Here is an 18,401-nt window from a genome sequence, read left to right as displayed (position 1 = left end):
ATGACATGTTCACCAAGCTTATCATAAACAAGGTTTTGGGGAAGTTTATAACACTGCTGTGTGGGAAATGTCTCTACTCTGATGCCATAATGAAGTCATAGGAAGCAGAACAGTCCCTGCCATTGACATTAATGAGAGTCAACTTTTTTTGTTTTGCTCTAAGGCATTTTAATTGTATCACAAGCAGAGACCATCTGGCTTAGGAATGAATATTCAGTATCTGCAGCAGAAGCTGAAATACTTGAGAGGGAAATGGTACTTCCTGGCTTCCAGCTTGCACAAAACCGAACACTAAATCTGGTGTGGTGCACAGTTAGCTAAATTGTAATTTGATGATCGATGAATGACTTTTTAGGCTATTATCATCTCATGATTTAGTTATTGTTTACTAGTTTGGACTTTATCTCTTAAAAAAGATCAATTTATGATACAAATTACTAAGGGATGTGGGCGCTAAAAGGGATAACATACTTCACTGCACTCTGCAGAGGTCAGCTCATCAGCCTTTATTTACTGAGAAGTCATAGGGATAGAAATCAATTTATTTTTTTGAGGAATAAACATAATTTCTCTCTTGTGTGTGACAGGTGAAATCCACATTTGGGAAAAATTTAGAGAAAATATTCGTGAAGTATAAATTTAAAGAACAGGTACTGCAGCAGAAAATAACTTTCCTGAGAAAGAGTCAAGACGAGAAAGAATGAAACCATTGCTTCCAAAGAGCAAGAACTAATTTCACAAATTTTATGAGTGTCACCAGATCCTTTAGTTTGGCCTATCTTATTTCTACAGGAGCACCTCTCACTTCAGCTTGTTGGGGGAAAAAGCATCAAACTCATTTGGCAGAAAATTTTTCTGAGCTATGTTTAGAGACTAGAAGACAATGTTTCGCAGTTTCGAGAAACTCAAGCTGTTATAACTTTGAGGCGATTATGTATCATGGCCTCTTTACTAGACTCCAGGTTTATTTGTTTAAGTACCTAAATATCTTGAGGCAGCTTTGAAGTGGATGTTGAGCTGTCAGCCTTGTCTGCCACACTTGAGCTGCCTCAAATATGAGCAGCCCAGTGAGAGGGGGGGCCAGGCTGCAATCCCCAGGAGGTATTTGACTTGAATGTAACTGGTACCAGTGCTGGCAGAAATACATTTAAAGGTAGTGGAGGCTCTGCCTCAATATTTTGGAATTAAATCAAACAACATGTTGACTTTCTCCTGAGAGAATGTGATATGATGCATTTCCTCACTGGAGCTCTCTGGGGTGTGCTGGCTCTCACGAGTGCCAGGTTGCAGTGGGTGAAGCAATTTCCTGCACATGTTCAGAAACCACTCCAGAATACTTCAGGGTGATAATAGTTAAAGTCAATATGACCAGAGAGCCATCACCTCATTTTCACTGCATTACTGCCATAATCTTAGAAGAAAGATTCATAAAAGTGCACTTGGGAACAAAATTCCAGGGGAGAAGAAATCCATACTACCAGCTATCAGCTAATGTTACTAGACAACTGAATTTTCTTGTACTTTTCTCAGGAGAAATTTACTCCTAGTGCACTAGACCAACACAAGACTCTCATAGGCTTGAATGCTGGATACTACAGCCCTCAGTAGAGCACTATTAAAATTGCCAGGCAGGCTTTCAACGTGGGCTTGCTGTGGAGCTAAACATCTTGCGATGCAGTTCTTTCAGAGCCAAACAGGGCACACCTCTGGATGAAGCACTTCTAAATACATAGGCATATCCTAAGCAATAAGCAATAAAAAGGAGTAGGAGCTGGAGCTGTAAATCAGAAGCCTAAGGGAGTATGGGAAGAGTGAAAGCAAGAGTTTCCCTCTCCTTTGGCTTACAGGAAAAACATATCAAGTGTTATACAAAAATATGAAAATCTGATAACTGAAGCATTCAGATATCCAAACCTGAAGCTATTCTGACTCAAAAAGAAATTGATACATTTGATTTTCAAGCAGTACAGACATCACACTTCCATGAAGATCAGTATGTCTCTCCATTGCCTGTTGCAAGGCAGAATTTCTTTAGAGCAGTATCTCATCCAAAGAATAGGAAGTGATCAGGAACTATCAGTGGCACTACTGTTAAGGCTGTAAGTATGAGATTCCCTCTTGTGATAAATCCAATGTAATTTTATGTGTTCAGTGACATCCCATTCACTGTCTAATCATTGTCAATATAATACAAAAATGTCTCCCTTGGCACACCAATAAAACTGGGTGGGATCGAGTGCTGCAAACAAGGGACTCAAAACTCACTGTCAGGCACGGGAATTTTGTCAGAATTTTGTCGCCTCAGAGGAAATGCCAAGCACAACCTAAACTTCTACATGAAACTGTTATGTTAGCAAGGTAAAGTAAGCCCAGTGAAAAAATGCCACCACCTGAAACTGATATTTTAAATGGCAATCACAAGAGACAAAACAAGTTTAATGTATATGGTTTGGCAAAGCTGCACTCTGCTTCTTTAAGAATGCATTACATTATGAGCATTCTTATTACAATTTTATTGCAATATTCAAGGTGCACTCAGAAGATACTATTTTTTTAAAATATGCGTTTATTTGTTTGCATCTTATTTTACAACTACTCTTCCAGCCTCCAGTTTCATTTCTAAAATGAAAGCTAGTGATATTTCCATATCAAAGTTTAAAATTAATTTGCTTTTTGAGACATGGCCCTTGATCTAAAATACTTCATTTTAATTAGGACATTCAATTTTCTCTAATGAAATCAAGTTCCATTTACCTAATCCAAAACTACTTTCTGAAAGAGCTATAAGCAGTACATTTTCTCAGCACAAGCCCTTGTAAGGCTTGTCCGCAGAGGAGATTATACCTACACAGCTTGATTTCAGATTGATCTACTAAAATCCCTACAAAATGTTACCCATAATGGGGGTCTACCCGACTTCTGGATCAGTTTTATCGAACAGCTTTAAGTTTCCTAATGCAGACCAGGAATGGATAATAAAAAATCAAGTACCACTACAAATATGTGTTAGGATGGAAAAGCTAATTAAAAATTGTCCCACCTCCCAGAACACAGCTGTCTGGACTTGCACATCCTGGAGCACTGCCATCTCCCACCACCATTTTTGTACAACTTCCTTCTTCCCTTTGCCCTCGTCTCTGGAATGTGTTACATACATGTAGACCATGCCAGATCACGTCTGCTTCTCATTAAGAGAATGTACAAGACATTTCTGAGGAACACTTTGCATATTCTGGCTCGATGTTACGATGATGTTCTGCCCTCATGCACAGCTCAGAAGCACATGGACAAATCAGGGCAGAGATAACCAGTGCATGGGCACAGGCAGTGAAAAGCACTCCCTTCCCCTACTGTGAGAGCTCGCTCCCTCTATTTAAAGTAAGTGTTTGTTTGGGGGAAAGCCTGTCTTTATCAATTTTGTACGTCTCATCAACACAGAGAAATGCAATAAATACCACACATTATGACAAAGTCTGAAACACCTTCAGTTCCTTGCTGACTGCAGTTTTCACAATGCAGGGGCACGGCAACAAAATTATTTAAAAAAATGCATACCTTGAAACACAGCCAGGCTGTCATCCATTTGACCACTTTCACAACCCAAAAAACATGCTTGTAGAGCTCAGTATTCACTACTCCAGGGTCTACTACATTAGCAGTCACATGGCTTCCATTTGCAGTCAGAAGATGCTGTAGTCGATAGGTAAATAACACAAGGGCAAGTTTGCTTTGGGCATAGGCTCCATGGGGTGAATACGAACATCTGCACACAGGAGAGAAAAAGGAAGATGCACATAAAAATAACCAGAAGGGAAATAAAATTGCACAAACATCAAATGTACTCCATTTTGCAATATCCAGCAAACAGCTATACATTGAATCATCAGAAGAAGCAGATTATCACTGGCAAGCGTGTTGTTTGCTCAAGTTCTGGTGATTATTCTGTCCGACACCAAGCCTTATTTATGTCAGGGAGATTTATTAAAATAAAATTACACAATACTTGTCGGAATCTCTATGTCAAACTATTTAAACTAGAAATGCTGAGGCATCAATCTCCAGGCTATCATTGCCTTGAGACCCTCAAACTTCTCTCTTTCACTCCCCTCTTCCCAAACATACATACCATGTTCCCACCTAATAAATCCATGTCTGATCATACCACTCCTGATTATTATTATTATTATTTGTATTGCATCAGTATCAACTAGTTGAAGGTTCCTGTGTTGGGCACAGTAGAGATGAGTAAGGTACTCACTGCACCTGCCCCAGTGACGCATCAGAGTGTGCACAGTTAAAGATATGGATAAAAATATGGGCAAGGAGAGTGGCTGCAAGTGTAACCACATTATGCCCTACACAGACTTTAAAGCACAGATAGATGGCTGGCTGGGTCTATTCCAAAGAGGTATGACAAAGGAACACAAATTCTGGGAGTTACAGCAAAACCTGTTGAGATTCCTGTGCACCTCTCTCATCTGGATGTCAAATGTGCCTTTCTTTAAAGTCAAGCTCTAGGAACTGCTGATTAGTTGGGTTTCATTGCATGTAGGCAGCAGTACATTTTTTTCATTTCTAATAAGCAGGCTAGTTTCAGGCAAATTAGCAGGTATGTCACTTAAAATGCTCCTCCAGACTGGGGCCTCAGCATCACTTCCACAAATTCCTATGCCATGACAATTCACTCCTGTTATTGCTACAGCCTCTCATCTAACCTCATTTGTGCTTAGCAGAACCAAAGGTAAGTGGTGGCATTACAAACAGCTCATAGGCAAAGCAGGCTGAAGCCTAAAGCAACAGGTTCCTGGGGACAGTAAAACTGTTTCAGTCCCCATCCACTGCCTCTGCAACAGCCTGGGGAAGTGATGTTGCATGCTGCCGCTGCTCATGTGGAGTCAGGGGTTAGGACCTGTGGGGCAGCAGGACTCTAACCTGATGGTGAAGGGTGATAAAGGGACACAGACCCAAGAGCAGAACCCTTCTTCCCAATTCCCTCCTTCCCCCAGATGTTGTCCTGCCTCTGTAGTGGCCACAGCTACAGCTCTATCCTCTACACTTTCACACTTGGTGCAGCAAATGCCTGGACCTGGGATGCTCCTACTCTGCCAGAAAGCCTGCTTATAGTTTTCTGTGGCTGCTACTACAGGCAAGTTCTTTTATTTTGAATGAACAGCAAATATATGAGTTCTTTTTGTTATCTCATTCTTATTGAATATCTTATTTATAATACACTTCACCACAGAAAGCACAGGATGTTAAGAAACAGCAAACTCTCTGCACAGGTATAAGGCTACTGAAGCAATTTAACTGTCCATGTTATCTGAAAGTACTCAGAAACTTGGAGACACAACAGTAAATCATACAGCTCAGCTACAGGAAGGAAAAGACAACAGTGCTGAATGTCCAGTGCATCTCTTTTCTTTTTTTCTTCTTTTTTTTCCCTGTTCTATTCTTGCTGAAGCAAATAACGAACAAATGGTCTACAAAAGAGTTATATAAATTGAGAACAAAAAAGGGCAGCTGATTATAGGTGGCCCTTGCACCAACCAACGGTTTCAGCTGTAACATGCTGGATAATGTAGCTCCACTATCATAAAGATATCACCTGCACCCTCGGGCAAAATGGGCTATTTTAAGAATAAAGAACAATCACTGCATGAATACAAAAGTGAGTTGGCATTAGTCAGGAAATTGCAGTTACATTTTAAATTCAGTAACATCCGTGCTCTGATCTGAGACACTCAAAATGTCACCTTATGCTTCATGCATATTTCAACCCTTTTAACTTGAAGGACCAGATCCTCAGCCGCTACAGGCTTCTCTTGTGCACAGCCATGTGGGGTGGAGCTCATGCCACCCCTGGGAAGAAGCACTCATCCCAAGCTGCCTGGGGCAGCCAGTTGGCAGCTAACCCTGGCACTCCTCCATCAGTGCCACCATCCCCCACTGAATGCAACCTGGGGCACAGGACAAGCTTCCTGAGTTGAATTAGAGTGATCTTATCTGGCAAGTGGATCGCAGGTAAGCATGGCTGGGGACTACTCTAACTTGTACTGCCTGGGTCTAATCTGGCCTTCAGTAACCTTCAGATGCCAGGCAAGAGGATGGTAGACTCTCCCCACGACTTCCCATTCCCACATTTTGTGTGAATGCTGTTTTGACTTACCTTGTGGCAACGAAGCATGAAATACAAGGGCTGGATCCTCAAAAGCCTTGTATTTGCATAGATATCTATGTCAGAGAAACACGAGTGCTGAGAAGATATAAAAAGCTACCCAATCAATGAGGAAGCCTTTTATATCACAGTGCAGAGATTCAAATGATTTGCAAGGCAGCAGAGAATCAGACTTCAATAACATGCTATAGATTTAAGGATATAAAATTGGATACGCAGAGCAGACCCTTTTGGCAGAACCCCTGCGATGATTACCTGCTCTCTTCTCATTTTCTTTGTGTGTGCTTTTTGCTTTCCAGAAACCTAACATCAATGGACTACATAAGACAGAGGAATAACGTGACACAGAACTGACAACGATTTTTGTTGAACAACTGTTTTGTTTGTGAGACCCGATTTTATTAGAATCATGTTGTTTAAATGCCACATTGAAAAAAAATCAACACTGGTTACTTGACTTCATTACGTCAGTCTTAACTTAGTAATTTAACAGTCAGTAAAACAGGCCCACTTAGGCTTCTGCACCTATACCATGATTGCATATCCCATGCACATACATGTAGAATCACAGAAGGGTTTGGGTTGGAACAGACCTTTAAAGATCACCTAGTCCCACTTCCCTCCCATAAGCAGAGACGTCTTTCCACTTGACAAAGTTGCTCAAAATCCCATTCAACCTGGCTGTGAACATTTCCAGGGATGGGCCATCCACACTTTCTCTGGACAACCTGTTCCTGTGCCTAATCATCCTCATCATAAAAAATTTCTTTCTTTTGTCCAGTCTGAGTCTACCTGCTTTCAGTTTAAAACTGTAAAATGTATTCCTCTTACGCATGGAATTATCTGGCTTTAAAGCCTATGCATCTTAATCTAGCCTCTCTTGGCACTTCATGCTCTGTATGTACCTTTTCCACAATGAATGAAAGTATAATTGCATAGTAAAAAACACTGACATTATGCATTTCCCCATTTCCACATTTTCTGAAGGCTCTAAAATCTTTCTGAAATGAAAGTGCACGCAAGAGGCAAACCATCCCAAAGCAGAACAACACTTACCAGAAGACTGTGCTGGCACACATGAGGTGCCTGTGACTCTCAGACCCTTGAGGACACAGGGTATTGATGCTTCACAGTAAGGTAGGCAGGCTGTCAAGCAGAGAAACTCTGCCTCCTAAGTAAGTGACCAGCTGGGCAAAAGACTGGTAACTCCCAGCTCCCAGTGGTATCCATACAGGATGCTGGCTGGCTGGCTAGACCTGGCAGTACTGGGGTTCAATGCCCAGGGATTCATCCTAATAAATGTTTGAGTGACGCCAAACAGCATGTGCTGTGATATGGCAAGCCTGTACACAGTCAGCAGCAAGGAAAAGTGTAGCAAGGACTTCGTAGGAAGAAGTTCAGTGGGAAAGCAAGGCATGTCTGGCATCAGGAGCTTTGAAAAGTTCATGCTCACTCACTCATTGGAGTGGGGCTCTCTGTGGACCACTCTTTCTACCATGGAAAACAGTGTCCCCTGGGGGATGCTGCTTCATAGCATTTTGTTGAGCCACTGCTGATAAAACAGGGCAATGCTCAACTCACTAATCGAAAACTACAGGAGAAGGTAAGGCAGATAGAGTTCATTTAGCTGCTTTGAAATCTGGCCAAAAGGGCAGTTATATACATGACCTTCTCCTTCCTTTGAAAATAATGGTTTATTGATTCTATATCGATGAATAAAGGATCAGGATAAGGCAGGTTCTACATTTTGTGTCAAATTAATTTTTAGCAGAAATTCTTACTTTTGGCTTAAGATTTTTTGCAACGTAGCCTACATGTTTGAATTGTCATTAGAAAAATTAGGGAGGGGAAGAGAAAGATTTTTTTTGTATTTTTGCCAGAACAATTTTAATATTTAATATTTAATTCTGGAGTAAATGCCTTGTGGTTTGTTGATTTTTTTATTTTGATTTTTTTTTCTTTTTTTTTTCTTTTCCACCAGAAGCTGATTTTGCCACTTATCTCCATGGTGCTGTCTCCAGCAGCAGTGTCCCTATACAATGTATTTGTAAAAAATAATGAGAAGCCAAATTTCAAACTGAAGCCTGCAGTAGCTAAGTAGGTGTTTAAATATGAGCTCAGCTGCTATCCCAGTTTGAAAACTGGATCCATCTTTAGCATGTCCCTTGGCAAGCAGTTGTCTTCTTGTTTCTTTTCTGGTTGGCTTTAGTTGCTCTGTGTTCTGTAGTGGTGTCCCACTTACGTCCAGTGATCTCACGTTTAGTAAAGAGCATTAAGTAAGTTCAGGGCACCCACTGAGTAACAGGGGAAACAAAACTGCTGCTCAGCACAGACCACTTCCTTCACACCTCCTGTGCATGGGCTCTCTTGTTGCTCTCAGCTTTTTCACTGTAATTCACGGCTCCTTTAGCATGTGGAGGAAGCGGATATGGACCAACTGACAGCAGCTTTTCCCTTCCCCACCACATCTTGCTTCAGCAAGAGGTTTGGAGGACCTGTGACTGTACTGACTGACACACAGGTCAGGTTGACACACTGACAGCCGGTGCTAGCAGTGAAGGTTTCCTGATGTTGACCTCTTTCACACCACACTTGTCTTGCACATGTCTTTCACCCATCACCATGCTTCCTGATTTCCAGGGTGTTAGGTGGAGGGCAGAGTGCACCAAGATCAAACTGCAGAACGACTCAGCTGCTATGTGCTCCATTAAAAGACAAGTGATGCAAAACGTGGCTGACATGCTGGGGTTTTTAATGAAAGGACAGCCACACAAAATTTCAATATAGGCCTTAGGATGAATCAGAGAATTAGGCAAAACACAGGCTTGCTGTATTAAAACGAGTAAAGCTTCCTAATGATTTATGTATTAATCTTGGAATACATCATCATCATTGCTTAGTCAAGACTATAAAAGTCTATTATTGAACTCTCATGAAGCTTTCACAGTCTTAAATTTTCTCTCTCTGGGGAATGCAGCCCAAGATTTTTCAAGTTTTGATAGATTTTGCAGTTTATTTTGAAGCAGCTTCAGAATTATATTTCAAAATAAACATGTCTTTGCTGGTCATCATAAGCAGTTTCTTTCTCTTTTCCTATGATAAACCAAACCTGAGTCCTAAACGTTGCTTATTAGATTAAAGCAGGCTTCCTGACAGTACTACATATATTTACCCCGTAAACACATTTTCTGAATCTCATCAGTTGGGATAAAAAATTATACACAGAGAATGAGAAAAGACTGAGATGGAGAAATGAGAAATGAGGAATGTGGCATCAGGGACTCCTAAAGAGCTCTCATGACCCTGTGATGAACTTGTTCAAAAGGAAGGCTACAAGACCAATACATGAAATTAGTAGTTCTACACAAACTAAAAAGTAAATCATTCATGTCCTAATTTGTGACATGGACGTTACTTAAGCATCCATAGGACAGTGACACTTTCAGAGCAACCCACCTCACCCTATCATTCTGAACTACGGACAAAGACTGACCTTATCTCAGAGGTCAAATCTCTCTTCCTGCACTGAGCTCTCCTCAGTTCCACATGCTGCTCACACACAGCTCTGGCCAAATCTGGGCTTTCTCTAGTGTCTTTACCTTACTGTAGTAAAATAACATTTTTCTTCTTAAAATTAGACTACAAGGGTAAAAACTCAGAGCTGGGAGATGCTCTCTTTCTCTAACAGGTAAAATGTTGGTGATAGTCTGATATCTCTGCAAATAAGTGACTCCTGCCTTGTGCTTAACCCATAATCCAATAGAAGCCACAAACCGGAAGCTGGATTGTGTTTTGGTTTCTTTTTTAAAGTCATGTTTCCCAGCTTCCAGCACTTCACTGTATAAACACAAAGCATTTAGTGACTAGCCCCTTGTTACAGCCTGTGGAAACGCAGAGGGAACAAAAATTAATTTATTGTCTCTGGAGGACTACATTTAGTAAAGGAACCTGGAATGTCTTTATTATAAAATCATTTATGAAAGGCAAAATAAGCAGGGGCTTGTCATCTTGGGCGTTACTGTCATCGAGATGGAATCAGTGCCTCAATTTTCATTTGGCTGATCCCTACTTCTAATGACAGGAGATGAGATGCCAAGTGCCCTCCTGATCTACTGAGCTTTGCTGTGTGCAGTTCAGTTGCTGTGTGCTCAGCACAGTTCCCAAATGTATCAAACACGGACTCAAAGGCTGGACATCTCAAAGTCTCACGAGAATCAGTATCTTTAAAAAAGTCAAATTTTTCTGTTTGTGTACAGTTGGTTTCAACTGTTTGGGATTATTTTAAATATCAATGGTAAATTCAAGTTGTAATTACTGTAATTTCATTCTCCTGGGAAATATATTTCTTTATTTAGAATGATATAAATTGCCTCTTTTCTATAGTCGGGGCATGTGATGCAGTATTAAGTACTTGCTAAGAGTTGAAGTGGTATTTGAGCATAATACGATCCCTTCATTTAATTAGAAATCTCCATTAAAGAAACAAATGAGTAAATATATAAAAGGAAGCAAGATTTTGCATTGCTGCAACCAAGAAAAGGCTTCAAGAACCTACATTCTGGGTTCTCATGACCCTTTTGAGTGATGGGGAAACATCATGGCCATATATCTTTTCATATTATCTCTTGGATAATCTGGATCTCAGGTTATTGAAGATTGTTACACATCTTGTAAGATTATCTCTTGGATTTAAATGGGGGGAGGTTCTCTCCACCCACTTGTGGAAAGCTTCCTAAGTCTCCTGCAATAGAGCTTCTAAGTTGAAAGAAGCAATGAGGTTTCTTCTCTTCCACCAGAAGGCACATAGGACCACAAAATGGCCCAGTAATAACTTGAATAATCCAAAATCTTTTTAAAAACCATCTTAAAACTGGTGTAGACTTTTGCAGACCAGCTGCACATTCTGAGATTTTCATTCCGGGACTCAAAAGGAACTGTAGAGTCTGAATATGTATAAAAAAATGCTGCCATTTCAAATCTAGTGGAGTGCACGAAATGTGGTTAGCAGATTTACAGTAGACTATGTTAGTGTATATACGAAGATAATTTAAGGTTTCATTTTGTGGCAGGCTGAACCCACTGCCTCGGATTTAAAGAGGTGCTGAATGTGTTCTGCAAGTGCAAATATTCCCTACACTGAAGGACTGGTCTGTCTTACCACACAATGTGGCTTGAATGTACACACATACTTCAAAATCATTTTTCCTTTGAGATGCCTATAATTACTGTGCAGAAAACCCTATGCCATTAATCCCTGTCTACAGAAACAGCAAAATATTATAAAGTCAGGCGAAACATAATTTTGAAAATCAGTTTCTGTTTGTTCAAACAATTTAGCAACTTCTGCTTTTTAAAATTTTTCTTATGCAGTGAGAATATGAATATCACAGCTTCAAACTGAGTGATAAAAGTGACTAACTCCTAGAGCATGCGTTAAGACAAGGAACAAACTCATAAAGAAAGACAGCTATTTGTTAAAAACCATCACAAGAAACCTTCCTCTTAGGTGGAGGACCTTCCTAGGTTAAAGAAGAAAAACAGCCAAAACATGTACATGAGAAATTAAAATGTGGAAGTTTTTGCATCCACGAAATGATTCAGTCTAACATACCAAGAAACGTTTTTGTTCGTGTACTGTACATCAACAGCAGCACTCATCCACTGTCAGAAACCACATGGGATGTAAATATGAAAAGGGCCTCTGAAGAGGGGGTGTCTTAAAGAACATAAACAAGCCAACTTTAGCAAAACAAAAAAACCTACAAGAAAGGAGGAACATACAAAGTGGTCCACAGCCAGTATTGCAGCCAGGCTATTTCTAAGTACCATAAAGCACAGTGTCAGCAATCGCTTTATGTACCATTTGGACTTAGAGCTGAGTTTTGGTTTTTGCTTTATAAATTTTCCAGCGCTGTGTCAGTCTGGAACACTATAAACAGGTTTCTGTAATGGAAACTCAAGCATTTCATAAGAAGGGGCATGGCGTGGCCTGGGACCAGATCGCATGAGATCTCTTCTACTTGCAAACACACCAGAAGCAAGTGAAATTAGTCAGGTTTGGCTTTCTAGGAAATGACAAGAAGTTTCATGTCCAAACCCTGAAAAACTAACACACAGTCACAGAGCTGCCCTGCTCCAGCCCAACTGAAAAAAGAATTAAAAGAAATTGCTAAGCAATCAAACTGATTGATTGATTGATTGATTCTGGCAATTCAGATACTAAACATGCCCACCACTCCTTTAACATCACTGTTAAAAGCTCTTGAGCTTCTCCTTAAAGCTACTGTGAGCCACAGTGCTCCTTAGTCTGTCACTCTTGGGAGGCTGAGACAGTGCTGTGTACAGCCCTCCTCCACTTTCCATGGCAAGAAATGCAGGGCTACTTCAGCACCCAATATACGATGAGAACAGAAGAAATGGAGCAACAAAGCTACAACTATATAAGACATTCTGGCAGTGTTAAAACTCCTGGGGGCTAAAATATTTTATATTTACAGTGAATAATTTTATTTAGAAAGCACAGTTTTCACAACATATAGAGAATTTAATCAAAAGACCAATTTTCATTTGCAGTTTTAAGTTTCGACTGCTTGGTCTGCTTTTGAACAGATGAAGTTCTCCTTTGCTGAATGAAGAGGTTTAGGACAGGAAGTAGATAAAAGGTTAAGAGTTACCAAATCACAGAGGCAGAAATCTGCCTCTGCCTCCCTACGCAACACCTCATAATCTTTAATGCATGTGGCAGGACATGGGATGTGTGGCTATGAAAAACCAGGGGCAATAGCAGGGCTGAACCTGGAGGGGTTTTGTGTAAAGTAAGCTGGTAATTTTGACTGTTTCTCTTAGCACATTATTCCAGGGCTTTACAGGCATGTGTGCCAGCCTTCCCCAGCTATGCTGGGCAGCCCGAAGGAGGAGATACTGTGATGATGGTAGTAGTTAAGGCAATTGAGAAGAATGCTTAAACTATTTGAATAATCAACCAGGACCTGAACTTCAAAGCTTTTAAGGTTCACTCAATGAGTCTTTTTGCTGACAGGAAGATGTTCAACTAACCTTTCCCTCTCAAGGGCCGACAAGCTCTCTCCACTACCAGTCCCTTTTGCCTTCTCTCTCACATGAATGCAATACATTAACTTTCAAATTACCGTAGAACTGGTGCTGGAAAACAGCATATCTACAAGACCCACTGTCATGAGAGCCACAGAGACCTGGCTTCTCCCACCCAACCCATGGTGAAGAGAGGCTGGGCAGCAGGAACACCCCTATCTCACATACTTACCAGCATGTTGCAATTTTGAACTAGTTCAGAAACGCTGTGTCCTATTAAATCGTTAACCATTACTAATAATCTATTATTAAGATCATTAATTCCTTTTAGACCAGAAGGAATTTAACACTGTGACAACAAAGCAGCTACATTTAATGTCCTTGAATACACAGAAGTCTGGCATTACCTTTGTACCTCTGTTATTGGCTGCAGAAATTGATAGGGATCACATAGACAAAATACTTGATGCATATGAGCTAAAAACTGTCTTTTGGATTGATGAATTGGTTTGCTGATACAGTAGCCCATTTATTTTTTTAAATTAATTTACAGAATTTGAGATCTGTGCCTTCCCCAGCACAGTCATTTTCCAGGCCAGCAAGCCAATTTTTGTAATTAATGCTAATTGCTGCAAACACAAGGGATGATTTTGCAAAGCAGCAAATCCTTTTGCTTTTATACAGAAAGTATTTGGCAAAGAAGGACTGAAACACCCTTTTGTGTGTGCAGTAAGCATTTGAATACTTATCATCTAACATGGACAGGAAAACTTGATAACCTGCTGCAGGAAGGACATATTTAACTGAATACAGCACTGTGCTGCAGTTGGCATTTGGTCCTGTCAACAGAACATGATTTATCTTCCAAGTAGAACCAGAATATGCAATAAAAGTCATTGTGGGGAAGCTGCTTAAACAATAGAACTCAAACAAAACCATATATTCCTCGAGTAAAATAAAACCTATAATAATACATATCTATCTTATGATCTAGAAGAATCTTTTATGATTAAAATTTCTGCATTTTCACAGCATTTTATTTAACAACAGTCCAGTGACACAGGTCTTATATGCAATTGTGAAAAGTCTTCTGTACTGACTAAAATGGATTTACAAAAAAGGGGTAATAATTAAAATACCTTCTACTTCCTTTTACAAATTTTCCTTTATTATATAAAAATTTGGAAAAAAACCTCCAACAGTACTATGCTACTACTATGCTATATCAGCTTCATGTTTGTTTTCACTTGAATTGAAGATCTTATACTTCCAGTTCTTTCAGTCAAAGAGAATAAAGAAACTTTAAGTGACAGATCAATTGTGAAAAGGCACTGGAGGAACAAACCAGGAATTTAAAAAATAAAAGCTTTTCCTTGGAAAAAATGTTGACTCATAAAACCATTCTTAGAGGAAAAAAAAATCTGCTTTAAACAAATGTACAGCTTAAAAAAAAGGAAAAGAAAAAGTAGTTTGAAACTGATGGAGATACCTCACTTCAATAGGATGGCTTAGAAATTAAAGGTTTGGACTTTCAGTTTTATTGTCATACTTCAAAATCTGAATGCCAATGTACTCATAGGGATAATTTCAAATAAATTAAAACCAAAATATTTTGAAATCACTGAAATCAAACTTTTTGGTTTGGAAAATGGATTTATATTTTCCAAAAATAATACTACATTTTAGCTTTTAGTTCATGGAAAATATTTTCAAAAATTTCAATAATGCTGATGGAAAAAAATCCTCAACTTTCTGCCGAAATGTAATACAACTTTTTTACCAATAAACATCACACACACAGAAGAAGAGATGAAGGACATGGCTCATCCAAGAACAGGAGGTCTCCAGCCACTTTACTTGACAGATTTTCCCACCAGTACATGACACTTCCTGTTACAGTTCCTTATGAACTGCTTAACAGAGGAGACTAACTGGATCTGTCTGGTCTCTTCGGAATCCTCCCAGGTGCTGGGCAGGGCTGTTTACCCTATTTTACTCATGTGGCAGCTCAGAATTTTGCAATTCTTTTCATTTAACCTCTATTGTCTCTGACATGATTCATGCAACAGGGAAAAAGTATAGAAATTATATACAATATATTCAGCTTGGAGAGTTTCAAAAAACATCAGCTCTTTCTGCAGTTGGAAAGCAGAGAAAAGAGAGAAGAAAAGTGTGACTAACTCTTCTTAAATATATAGAAGATGCGCACCAGAAAAGGAGCTGTGTTACTGTGGTGGGAGAGTTCATATATCTGTGATTCACAATATTACAGGGCCCATTTGGTATGCAAAAAGAGAGGATGATGAAAGGAATAGTTAGTCATGGAGAAAAAGCTAGACGGAACACACGAAGATGCTAACCCCTGGGAAAGGGTGCATATTTAAGTGTGATCCACAGTCTGGGAAAGGTAATACAGTCTTTTTTTCTTTATTTTCCTAAAATACCTTCTTACTTTAGTTGGTAGAGTACTCGAAGGAGTGTCCTTCATTCCACCCTTGAAAGAGCACCATGAACTCCAGTGCACTGCTCAAGCCTATCTCTACCTAGGTAGATGGTACATTATTCTTCAAGCTTTTGCTAAAACCAGACAGCCAAATTCTCTCATGATCATGTTCTTTTCTCCTCTCACTTTAGAAAGTATTCTTTAAGGCAGGCAGAAGAGGAAAAAACAACATGCCAGCTGTGCTGCTGGAGCACATGGTGTATTACGCTTTGCATGCAATTGCTGAAATCACCGCTGTTGAAATGCTTGTAGATAGATGGTGTTTCTGTTAAACTTTCACCTCCCTGAAAATAGTCATATTTAAAGCAGGGATGAAGGAGAATGCCTTAGGGATCCCCTTGTCGACTCATGTGATTGCTGTTGAAAATGGTCTGGATCTAAAAGACCACAAAGGCGTTTGATGTTCTTCATATATATCCTTCAGCAAAAGAACTGGGAGAACAGTCAGTGCTCCTGAGCATTTGCATTTTCAATAACACACGTGAAACAAGCTGTGCCCTGCTAGCTTGGAACAAGCTCTATCCTGCCTTGATGTACCTATGCTGTGTCTCTTCTACTGGTGTGTGTGAAGAGGGTGGGCAGGAAGGGGGAGAAATAACATTCATAGGGAAGAAAAAGGAGTGGGGCCAGGGGAAGAAGATAAGAGGGAAGAAGATAAATGGAGGGAAGGAAATTAATTGGTGGGCAGAAATAAGACACTGTCCAAAAAAAAAAAAAAGAATTTAGATAGGGAGGGAAAAGGCAATTGAGATAAAAAAGCTCAAAAGACACAGGTGAAGAAGCAGGCAGGCATAAGGAAAGAGATAAAAAAGGAAAAAAATAATGTAAAATGCATAGAATATAAAGACAAAATTAAATTAACCATCTCACCAAAAAGGAGATGACAAGAGTAACATGGGAAAAATCAGATTGGTAAGATGGCAGAAACAAACCTAAAAGGAAACACGGAAGACAGTAACATAAGCTGCATTTAACAATGCTCATGGGACAGGCCTTCCAACAATTATTTGTTATGCTGTTGCCCTGTGGTTAGTGATAAGGGTGACATCTGGTTTCAGATCAGGTCTCTCAGCACCAAGGAGAAGTTATAAGGAAAAAAGGACACAGCTGTGACTGCCAATCCAGAGTCTCCTGTGTGGGAGAAGGATTCCATAGAAAAGTCTATGGCAAAGCAGAGAACTGAACTTCAGTTTACTGTCACCTTTAAGTCAAGACAGTCTTCTGCCTTTCCTTCTCTGCCATGTTTGATGGATGAATCCCTGCTCTGCTACTGCCATTCACCTCCAGTCAGGACACTAGCCCAACCAGCAACTAGGAATAATGGACAAGAGTATGGTAAACAATTCAGTCTGCTGCCAGCAGAGAATACAGTCCTCCTTCCTCCAGTAATGACTCCAGATTGTTTTGCTGCCTTCCTGCAAGGTTAGGACTACCAGCCAATCTGGGAACATACACCCAAGTCATAAAATGAATTATGGCTAACTAGCGCAACTCAAAATAAGGAAAAAATGAGTAGATAATGTTTAGAATTATTTCCCATTCACACAAGCATCAAAAATGATAGATGGTATCACTGGAGAACTGCAGCACCAGTGGAACACTGTTCTATCACAGTGTTTACCATGGGTGTCTTTACCTCATCCATTAAAGCTCTTTCTTAAACACTGCTCTGAATCACAAGGTATCTCTGAGGGCCCATGGTGTAGGCAATTTCTGTGTATGATATCCTGCAACAGTCCTTCAGGGCTGCTAAACCACCCACTCATGCTATAGGCACACACTCAAACACACAAGTGATCTCACTGTTTTTTGCAGCACTATTTATGGCAATAACGAACAATTCATCTGAGTGGGGGATTATTGTCAGTTAGGCCAAAAAAAAAAAAATAGCCAGGAGCATCTTCTTCCACCTGAACCAAGAAAAGGTTTGGAGCTGAATTCACACCCTGCTCTGGGTCCCACTTGTGCACCTATGTGCTTGGAAAGCAGGCACTGCTGCTGCCCCTGAGTAATTCAGAACATCCATGTGAGAATGAGCAGGCAAAATCAGTCAGTCTGTCGTCCTTTGTGGCCCTTCTTACATCAATAGTGTTGAAATGTAAAGGGCACAAACGGTGAAAGTAAATATAACTGGTATATTATTATTTTTTATGTCAGACAGGTCATGTCCTTGCTCAACCATAGCTTTCCTAACTGAATCATTTCTGGTTCCTTTAAAACATGGGCTAATAATGATGAATCAAAGGTAGGGATGATCCTAAATTAAAGAGGCACAGTACAAGACCGTGCTATAATCAAGGAAACTACTGTTATCTAGAGACACAGAAAAGTTGCAATTAATTCTGCATTCTTCACTTTAGCCCAAAGACATACTAATAGCATTCCCTTTAGCCACCTTGCATGTTGCCATTCAGCATATGCCCATCAGAAACAATGAATACACACATCAACTGAAGAGTAAGGGTAATTTCCTGTGGTTGTTTTACAAGCAAGAGATTAAACTGCGACTACCTCACAGAGTTTAAACAATGGCTTGTAATAAAACTGATGCTTAACACGTAATCAGAAGTTTGACATGCTTAAGTTTGACATGCATTCATTTGTAAACTGTCTGCAGTAGAAATAGCCTAGCCCTCTAATTTCAGTCTTTGTTCCAAAACGAAACCTTGGGCC

The 18,401-nt window shown here is 39.9% G+C and overlaps 1 protein-coding gene across 3 annotated transcripts in view; it reads right to left on the bottom strand.

Annotated features, from left to right (window-relative positions):
• Positions 1 to 18,401, bottom strand: part of DHRSX (dehydrogenase/reductase X-linked) — a 208,749-nt gene that overhangs the window by 26,664 nt on the left and 163,684 nt on the right. For all 3 annotated transcript variants that reach the window (XM_027674782.1, XM_027674781.1, XM_027674779.1), the window contains one exon: positions 3,556 to 3,763. In XM_027674782.1, coding sequence (XP_027530583.1) covers positions 3,556 to 3,763 — 208 coding nt within the window. The remainder of the gene's footprint in view (positions 1 to 3,555; positions 3,764 to 18,401) is intronic.

Source organism: Neopelma chrysocephalum, unplaced genomic scaffold (genome assembly GCF_003984885.1).
Source record: "Neopelma chrysocephalum unplaced genomic scaffold, ASM398488v2 Primary Assembly neopelma1_25, whole genome shotgun sequence".
Classification (NCBI taxonomy): domain Eukaryota; kingdom Metazoa; phylum Chordata; class Aves; order Passeriformes; family Pipridae; genus Neopelma; species Neopelma chrysocephalum.
Note: the sequence above shows the minus strand (reverse complement) of the source record. Positions and strands in the feature narration are given on the sequence as shown.